This window comes from Chiloscyllium plagiosum, chromosome 39, assembly GCF_004010195.1.
Source record: "Chiloscyllium plagiosum isolate BGI_BamShark_2017 chromosome 39, ASM401019v2, whole genome shotgun sequence".
Taxonomy (NCBI): Eukaryota; Metazoa; Chordata; class Chondrichthyes; order Orectolobiformes; family Hemiscylliidae; genus Chiloscyllium; species Chiloscyllium plagiosum.
In genome coordinates this window covers 6145344-6155901 of record NC_057748.1, presented here as the reverse complement: position 1 = coordinate 6155901, position 10558 = coordinate 6145344, and the positions used below count along the sequence as shown (strand labels likewise).

The following is a 10558-nucleotide window of genomic DNA, read 5'->3' as shown; positions in this document are numbered from 1 at the left end:
AAAGATGTGGATGCTTTGGAGCGGGTTCAGAGGAGGTTTACCAGGATGCTGCCTGGACTGGAGGGCTTATCTTATGAAGAGAGGTTGACTGAGCTCTGACTTTTTTCATTGGAGAAAAGGAGGAGAAGAGGTGACCTAATTGAGGTATACAAGATAATGAGAGGCATAGATAGAGTCGATAGCCAGAGACTATTTCCCAGGGCAGAAATGACTAACACGAGGGGTCATAGTTTTAAGCTGGTTGGAGGAAAGTATAGAGGGGATGTCAGAGGAGGGTTCTTTACACAGAGTTGTGAGAGCATGGAATGCGTTGACAACAGCAGTTGTGGAAGCAAGGTCATTGGGGACATTTAAGAGACTACTGGACATGCATATGGTCACAGAAATTTGAGGGTGCATACATGAGGATCAATGGTCGGCACAACGTCGTGAGCTGAAGGGCCTGTTCTGTGCTGTACTGTTCTATATTCTATAGCAGGGTGGCTAGAGTCTCTGGCCATGTTGTGTCTTCTTGTTTAGGTCTGTTGTGCAGGAATTGGCAGACTGCGCTTAATCGGGTTCCTGTTGTCCCCAAACATGTCGTACAGGTGTTTTTCCTCAGCTTCTCTTAGTTCCTGGGTGGTGCAGTGTGTTGTGGCTCGTTTAAATAATGTCCGGATGCAGTTCAGTTTGTGGGTGTTGGGATGGTTGCTCCTGTAGTTGAGTATCTGGTCAGTGTGTGTGTGTGTCTTTCCTGTAAATAATTGTCTGTCACTTTAGTTTTGCATTCACTTGGCTTTGCGTTCTACTGTAACACCTAGTAACGCAAACCGAAACACCTAGAAGACTCAAGCCACTCCATCCACTCCACCCAGGAATTCCTTGGGCAGCACAGTGGCACAGTGGTTAGCACTGCTGCCTCACAGCACCAGAGACCCAGGTCCAATTCCCGCCTCAGGTAACTGTCTGTGTGGAGTTTGCACATTCTCCCAGTGTCTGCGTGGGTTTCCTCCAGGTGCTCCGGTTTCCTCCCACAGTCCAAAAATGTGCAGGTTAGGTGATTTGGCCATGCTAAATTGCCCGTAGTGTTAGGTGAAGGGGTAAATGTAGGGGAATGGGTCTGGGTGGTTGCGCTTCGGTGGGTCGGTGTGGACTTGTTGGGCCGAAGGGCCTGTTTCCACACTAAGTAATCTAATCTAATCCTTAACAAAGACACCAAGGTAGAGGACGACGAGGTCATTGTGCCCTTTGACATGACAGCCCTATTCACATCAATAAACATCAGCCTAGCCAAGGAAACGCTGGCCTCCCTGCTAGATGAAGCAAGAACACAAACACCTGACAGCACCAACTCCATCAGCACAGACAGCATCCTCAAACTCATAGAACCATACTTCACAACCCACTTCACCTTCAACGACAAGCTTTACAAACAAATCAATGGGATGTCTATGAGATCACCAATATCAGGACTCTAAGCAAAAGCATTTATGCAGAGGAACAACCCTTCCCACGATCCAGCTCAAGCTTTGGGTCTGCTATTAGATTCCCTACAATATGGAACCAGGCCCTTCAGCCCAACAAGTCCACACCGACCCTCTGAAGAGTAACCCACCCAGACACATTCTCCTTCCCTATTCCTCTGCATTTCCCCCGACTAATGCACCTTATCTGCACATCCCTGAACACCATGGGCAATTTAGCATGGCCAATTCATCGTAGGGGGGAAAACCCACGCAGACACAGGGACAGTCTGCCCGAAGCAGGAATTGAACACTTCCAGAATCTTTAGCTACCCTGCCAGACATTAAAGACATCTTGGAGATGACGACTAGACTACTCCGACCCTGAGGCATCATGGTAGCCCATAAACCTACCACCACGCTGAAACATCGCCTGATGAATTTAAAAGGATCCCATACCAACCACCAGCAGACCAAACATCATATACATTAGTCGTCCCGTAACCGCAGGGGACATGTTCCAATATCTACTGCAGAAGCCCGAAACCACAGGTGCAAACCCATTCAATTAAATGGGAAACTTGCCTTCCTGGCAGCCTGCTGGCCCCTGGTTCTGGAAGGTTCCGTTATATGTTTGGGCTGCGGTAAAACGTGGGTAACTGAAACCATGGAAATGGGACCTGTGGATATGGGGTCGTCCTGTACAAAAATACACTGCAAGGACTGCAACAAACATTACATTAGACAAATGGGCAGGAAACTATCCACCAGGATACATGAGCACCAACCAGCCACCAAAAGACATGACTAACTATCACTAGTATCCATACACACAGACGAAGAGGGACATCACTTCAACATGGTCAATACATCCTGGGTCAGGCTAAATAAAGACACACTCAGGAACTCCTAGAGGCCCAGCATTCAAACAGGAACTCCATTAACAAACTATCAAATTGAACCCCATTTATCCCATTCAGAAAAAGAAAGAATAGAAGTGGTGTCACACAACAGACCAAGATAGATAAATAGCAAGTGGGACAGAACATCAGTGCTTCACCAGAGGCTCACTGATCATGTTACCTAGCATGGTGACAAATGATCTGTGAACAAATCCATCAGCTCAGCGAGCAAGCTTGCAACCTAAGCTACAAATCTTCTCCAAAATTGCAAAGTTCCTTTCTGTCGACCCAACATATGCTCCACATAATTTTACACAAATTAAATCATGTTTCCCCTCTGCTCTAAGGAAAAAAACCCAGTTAGCCAATTTCACTTCATAACTAACCCACAAGTTGGGAACCCTGCGAAAGAACAAACTACATATAAACAGGTTCACCAGCAAACAATATTGTACTTGGACATTGCGGTACTGTTTTTTTCTGTTCATTTCAAAGCAAGTTAATCAGTTCAACTAACTGAAATCAGTTTTTCTTTTAAAAAAAAGCATAATGTACGACTGGAATTGCTCTAGATACTTATCCACATCATCAATAATATGTTGAGCTTCTGGTTTAATCAGCCATCAACCTCCCAACAGATTTTCTTCCTGTGATCCTACAATTAACAGCTTTGCGCTTCACTTGGCCACTAGCAATTCATTTTAGCCGCTTTGATTTGCTGTTCGTAATGCTTGCTAGTTCAACTTCCATTTCTTACAATGGACAGGTTCACGTGAAAAGAGTTCTCCCTATTCTGCACAATGGATGCTAAACGTTGGTTGCACCACTGCAGTAATTGGTTAAAAAAAAAGTGCTGTATGTTGTGGACCAGCATTGAATAAACTAAAATATCTAATGTGACTGCTTGTTTTAAACATTGGGAACAATAACTTATTTACGCTTGCAATCACCTTTTTAAAAACATGAAATTTTGCTTTCATATCCTATTTTCCATTGTCCTCAATCCCTTTCGGGAACTAAAGTTCACATATACTTTTCTAGCCAAGAAATAGGAGGGGAGATAATCAGTTTGGGCTCAGGAGGAGACAAATGCACCATAGGACCCCATCCATCCACCAACCCTGCCCCTTTGGACATCAATTATTTGGTATATAGCTGCAGAGAGAAAGATATTGCCAAAGTATTTTGTTTTGCACTGGTCAGGACAAATGCAGGAATGCCAAATTTCAAAGAATTGCAATGATTTTTACAAAGGAAAAAGGGGCTAATTGGTTGACAAATCAACTCTGACAGGTTGAACTGTTGTTATGGAGAGAGCATAATGAGCAATAAAGATATATAAAGAAGTGGTAGAAGACGAAGTACTTCAACAACACACCTCTTTCGTCAGCAATATTCAAATGCTATGCTACCAAGCAAAAGTTCAACTTGGCATCTGTGAATAATAATCATCTGATCTTTCTACATCAGCTCTAGCCTGCCTTTACCATCTGACTCATCAGACAAGTTAAGCAATGTTAATATAGCTGACCTGAAAGAACACTAACCCACCCACCTCCAGTCAGTCATTCATGAATTACAGCAAAGGCATATTCCAGTGTGAAGGAGGATTCTATGAAGGGGATAAACCAACCATGGATAAAGCAAATTAAGGATCGTATCAAATAAAAGAAAAACCAAAATACAAATGTGACAAACATTATTGGTAAAGTTTTAAAAGCCAACAAATGATGTCCAAGACCAAAAGGGAGAAAATAAAATGAGGGTAACCTAGCATGTAAAACAAAAAAAAGGAACGTAATAGCTTCTTTAAACATATAGAAAAGGAAGACAAGGGACTCAAATGAACAGAAGCCCCACTGAGAATGTGGCTGAGAAAATATCCCCATAGAACCAAGAAATGACAAAGGAGTTGAATAAATATTTCACAACAGTCCTCACTGTAGAGGATTCTAGCATTCCAAAAAAAAAAACAAAAAAAAAAAAATCAATCAATGGGCAGAAGGTGGGGAAGAAACACACAATAGCTATCACCAGAGAAAAATTTAATAGCGAAACTAATTGGGCTAATAGCGGATAGATCTTCTGGACTGGATGGATTATACTGTAGGATATTAAAGGAAGTAGCTACAGAGATAACAGATGCAGGGGTAGTAATCTTAAAAGACCAGAAAATAAAAATAGGGAGGTCTTACTAAAACAAGGCTGAAGTCAGACCACACATGGAACACTGTTTTGGTCCTCTTACCTTAAAACAAAAAATCCTGGCATTGGATGAAGCCCAGAGATGGTTAATGAAGTTGATCCCCGATATGGGAGGATTTCCTTACAAGGAGACAGACTGAGTTGGCTGTGCCTGTACTCACTGAAGTTTAGATGAAAGAAAGAAGTCTTTATTTAAGAAAGATTATTCAGGGCCTTGACAGGGTAGATGTGGAGATGCTGTTTCTCCTTGAGAAAGAGTCTAAGATCAGGGGGTGTAATCTTGTTCAGTGAAGACAGAAAGGAGGAACTTTTTCTTGGAAGGTAATGAATTTGTGAAATTCTTTACCATAGAGGGCTGTTGAGGCTGGGTTATTAAAAATCTGCCTTAAATTTACCTAATCAGTAAGGGAATCAAAGGTCATGGGGTGGGAGGAAACAAGTGGACACAAGGATTCTCAATTCATTGAATGGCAGAGCAAACTAGTACATCATTCAGCCCAACTTCCTTATAGTCAACCATTATAATTGTCGTGAAGTCATTGCTTTCTTCCAGCTCAACACAAGCAGTAAATATGCATAATTACATTGGTGAGTAACTGATGAAAAAAGATCAACACTTCCTCCAGCAGCCTGTGGCAAATTTGGTATTCATTGTCCCAAGTTTGCAATGTTAATAGGGTGAATCTTATTTGGATTGAACACTGCACCTGTCCCAATGTTGGTCAAACTCTGCATTTCAACAATGTCCAATGATTTTGTAACATATTCAAGTCAATAATCTGCCGGGACAAAGAAAAAGAAATTCTGTATCCCCATGAATTTCATACATTAAAGTATGAGCACAAAAGGTCAATAAAACAATAGCTTCAGAAATGTAAACATTGCTGCCTATGGGTTTGTAATTACAAGATTAAACTGTATTTAGTGCAGAGATTCCTTACTTCCTGGGTTTAGCCGGCTGCTGTTGTTGCTGTATAGAGGTTTCAATAATGGCTCGTTTCATCTTTTCTTCTTTTTCGGTCTTCAGCTGTGTTAATAGAAGAATGCATACCAAATACTCAATTGTGTTGTAAATGTTCTAACTTCTCAATTTACTGCAATTTTAATGTGTGTTAATTAGAAAGTGTAACACACGAGATGGGAAATAAAAGTGAACAGTTTTCTTTCTTCACCTGTAATTAACTTTCAAGACCCCTCTTCTGTCACTCTCCTGAAGTCACCAATTCCTGATCATTATTGTCTGGATAGTCTCTGCTAACTTGCTCAGAACTATCATTGAGAGTCTGACAGGAAGCACAAGATTCATTATCCAGGCCTTATCTTTGTCCCATTTCTCGAAGCATATGCTCCCACCAAAACTGGGCAGCAATTAGGAGGGGGATTAGGAACTAATGTTCTCCCCAAGCCAGATATTCTCACTTAGTCTAGTCTAGTATTACTATTGCTGAACTACCCATCAGAATCCATGTTAGGAATTACTATTAACCAGGAACTAAGTGAGCCATATAAATGTGGCTTCAAGGGTTAGTCAGAGTAACTAATCTTGAGATTCCCCAAAGACCCACCAGCTAAATGCAGAAGCCAGAAGTGTGGTGAAGACATCACATCCACCATCATAACTATTTCCACCTTCATCAATACACAGTGGCAGCTGTATGTACCATGCAGTAATTTGCCAAGCTTCTTTCATATCAGCTTCCATACCCATGAGACCTGCCATCCAGACCCATCTCCTGCAAGTTACTCTCCAAACCACACACCATCCTGGCTTACAACTGTATCACCTTTACGGTCACAAATTAATTCTTAAAACTCCCTCCCAACCAGTAATGAACATGTAGCATCATACAAACTGTAGCAGTTCATGAAGACAGCTTACCATCACCTTGTAAAGGATGTTTAGGAATGGACAATGAATGTTGGCCTTGCCAGCAGTGCTCACATCCCATTAACAAATTGAAAAAGATTTTCAACCAATCATTGTCTTAACGAGATGGCACTAGGGAAGTGTGTACTGATATTCTTACAAAAATTAAATTAGTTTTAAACACTGATCAATCTCTCATAACAATGGAAATCATAAATAAGTGTAATCTTCAAATGCAGTAGGGGACAAGATGCAGATGAATTTGAATTTCCATTTTAAGGTAATGCATTCTATTATAAATTCTAGTGGCCTCATTATAATGGGGATGTTGGGGTTCTTGTGGTGTAATAGTAGATCCCTCTGAGCCACAAGACCTGTGTTCAAGTCCAACCTGCTGCCAAGGTGTCACAATACCTGAACAGGATGATTAAGAGAATCTATAATGGAAACTGCTTGTGTCATTATGTCCTATGTATCATATTTCCAACGTACAAGATTTGCAACAGGTACGAAGTCATTATATGGGCAATCTCTGGGTTGCAAACAGGTTCCGTTCTGGAATCCGTTCACAGGTTGGAACACAATGCAGGACAATATAAAAGAGGCATTTGGAAGTACAGGAAGTGTTTGTATATTGGACCTTTGAAATCACTGTACGTGATTGCATTTTTTAAGAACAAAAGGTTCATAACTTGGGGACTCCCTGTACTGTTGTCATTTTCTGACACCAAGCTGCACATTAAGTTAAATGTAAAGTATGAAATGAGAGTTTTGCATCCAATTTTCAAAAACTGTTAAATGGCAACATAAACAACCCATGCTCAAGTATATCAAGTATAAATTCAGCTCTCAGTTTTGTCAAAAAAATCATGAAACTCAAGCCCAAAAGATTTTTTTGAGAGCAACTGATGTAACCCTAAAATGTTTATTACTGTAAGAACAGTAGAATGCATAAATCTAAATGGTGTTTATTATTTAACATGTAACTTGAAAAATGTTTTATTTTTGACAAGTTTGGCTTAAGCCCTTATTTATTTTGGCCATTAGAAATGTCAGTCACCAAAAACTGAATGCAGATCTCCCAAAGCAGGGCACCTGGAGATCAGGTTGTGCATATATCGTAGAGACACAAAAGTAATTAAAGATATGGAAAGAGAAATTCTCTCAAATGCAAAATTCAATAGAAGGAAGTGCACAGACAGAACTTTTAAGTATTATATAGATATTAGTAAAATACATAAATTGAAACTTAACACTCACATCATCTTGTTTCTTCTGAAGGTCCTCAAGTAATCCTAAAATGTCCTCATCTGCAACATCAAATGGTGTCTGGCCCTACCAAGAAAAAGAAACTTCAATTCGTGATAATTCCAGTTGGTACAACCATCAGCCACCCTGAACTGATTATGTGCTCAGGCAACAATTTTGTTCCTCATATAGCCAGGTGAAAAAGTGATTAGTTTAACAGCAACCTTTGAATAAACTCTACATTTTGTCCACCCTATTCTCAAACAAACTTCCATGGAATGAAACATTCCATATCCATTAGCTTTAAAACATTCAACTGGCCAAGGTTTTTTTTTTCCTTTTTTTTTATTAGTCACTTAGGTTTCACACATGCAGCTCCAAGCCATTAAAATCAGAGTTCTCAATTCCCAGGAGGCGAGATAGGTAGTGTAGCTTCAACAGATTGAATGGGTTAAGTACATGGCATGCAAGCATTCCACATCCGATCTTTCTTGATATAACCATGGTGAATGGCGAGCAGCTGAACTAAACAAACCATGTTGCAACAGTAGAGATGTAAAAAAAGTTCTCCACAGAAACAGGCATTCAAATATCTTACAGGCTCTGGTTAGATGTCCCTATGTGCCAGAAGTTACAAAATCAAACTTTTTTTTTCATTAAATCATAAACTTACTGCATTATTTAATGCTTCCATGTCACAGAAATGTTCCACAAGAAGCCTACAGGATTCTTCCATTCCCCAGTGCGCAGCAGCATGCAATGGTGTCCAGCCATCTTTGTCTTGTGCGTGGACACTGAACCCTGCCTGAAGGAGCAACCTGCAATTAAAAATTGCACTGGTCAAAATGAAGGTAATTTCATAGTTAAAGTGAGTCATCATAGATGTTAAGTACTTATTCGGTGAACTTCTTGTAAAGAAAAAAAGTGATTTAACACTCCGAGCAGGGATTTTAGCAAGAGCTCTTCAGAAATAGAATGAAGTGCAGAAGGAAGCCACTGACCTCTGGTCATACCAGGTTTTTGAAGGGTAATTGTCGCAAAAAATGTAGAATTACAGATAGCGTTTTTATTAAATTCAAAAGGACATGGGCATTACTGGCTAGGCCAGCATTAATTGCTTAGCCCTAATTGCTCAGAGGGCAGTTAAGAGTCAACACCATTGCTGTTGGTCTGGAGTCACATGTTGGGTAGTCCAGGTACGGATAGCAGTTTCCTCCCTTCAAGAGGATTAGTGAACAAGGTGGGTTTTTTCCTGACAACAGCAGCTTTATGGTCATCATTAGATTCTTAAATTCGAGATCTTTATTGAATTCAAAATTCTGCCATTTGCCAAAGCAGGATTCAAACCCAGGTCCCCAGAACATTACCTGGAGCTCCAGATTACTAGTCTAGCAATAATACCGTTAGGCAACCCCAATTTCTCTTACTAGACACGTTTTAAAATAAAGACAGCAATGATACAACGATGTATCAGATTTTCCTTCCATATAGATTTGAAACACAGTCAGTCAGTTGAAGTTGACAGCCCTGGCTAAAGTAAAATACATCTCACCTTAGTAGTAGAATAATACAAAAGCTGCATTTATCAAATCAGTGTCCATCTTTCAGATCACCGCAAAGTAGTCCACAATAACTTTGTATTGCAGTGACCATTAGGTAGGTGACCACAAAAATCCTTTTGCGCACATGACCTTTCACATCTGTGCACCTCAAAGCCCTGCATGTTGGAAAGTGACTATACTACTAGGGATGTAACATGGTCAGCTTACATACTATGCTCAGTCCAAGAGCAGGGCTTGAACTCGCAACCCTCTGACACAGTGCTCTGGCAACTCACTCAAGCAGACGTCATATCAGAACTTGGTCCTCTCCTCACAAGGTCACTTTCTACATTAATGACATGTTATAGGAATATATGCAATTCCTCTTTTGGAGCTGAAGGGCTCAGAGGACAAAATCATTTATGATTAGATTCCCTACAGTTTGGAAACAGACCCTTTGGCCCAACAAGTCTACACCGATCCTCTGAAGAGTAACCCACCCAGACCCATTTCCCTCTGACTAATGCACCTAATACTATGGGCAATTTTAACATGGCCGATTCACCTGACCTGCACATCTTTGGACTGTGGGAAGAAACCAGAGCACCCAGAAGAAGCCCATGCAGAGGAAAATTTGCAAACGCCACACAGACAGTCACTCAAGGCTGGAATCGAACCTGGGACCCTGGTGCTGAGAGGCATCAGTGCTAACCACTGAGCCACCGTGCCGCTCCAATCAAAATTATATAAATAACTTGGGTGTGAACAAAGGAGGTATAGTTAGTAAGGTCGCAAATAACACCAAAATTGGAGGTTGAGTGGACAGTGAAGGTTACCACAGTACAACGGGCCAATGGGCTGAGGAGTGGCAGTTGGAGTTTGATTTAGATAAATGCAAGATGCTGCATTTTGGAACAGCAAATCAGAGCAGGACTTAGTCACTTAATGGGAAAGTCCTGGGGAGTGTTGCTGAACAAAGAGTCCTTGGAGTGCAGATTCATAGCTCCTTGAAAGTGGAGTCACAGGTTGATAGGACAGTGAAGGTGGCGTTTGGTATGCTTTCCTTTATTGGTCAGAGCATTGCGCATCGGAGTTGGGTGGTGATGTTGTGGCTATACAGGACATTGGTTAGGCCACATTTGGAACATTGCGTGCAATTCTGGTCTCCTTCCTAGTGGAAGGATGTTGTGAAACCAAAAAGGGTTCAGAAAACATTTACAAGTGTATTGTTAGGGTTGGAGTGTTTGAGCTATAGGGAGAGTGGAATAGGCTGGGGCTGTTTTCCCTGGAGCGTCAGAGGCTAGGGGTGACCTCAGAGGTTTGTAAAATCATGGGGGGCATGGATAGGACAAA

The 10558-nt window shown here is 41.1% G+C and overlaps 1 protein-coding gene across 1 annotated transcript in view; it reads right to left on the bottom strand.

The window, feature by feature from the left end:
• Window positions 1-10558, bottom strand: part of LOC122542178 (protein phosphatase 1 regulatory subunit 12C-like) — a 73306-nt gene that overhangs the window by 45595 nt on the left and 17153 nt on the right. The window contains exons 5-7 of the mRNA XM_043679619.1: window positions 8338-8482; window positions 7677-7751; window positions 5491-5576 (exon numbers count right to left, since the gene is read on the bottom strand). Of these exons, the coding sequence (XP_043535554.1) occupies window positions 5491-5576; window positions 7677-7751; window positions 8338-8482 (306 nt within the window). The remainder of the gene's footprint in view (window positions 1-5490; window positions 5577-7676; window positions 7752-8337; window positions 8483-10558) is intronic.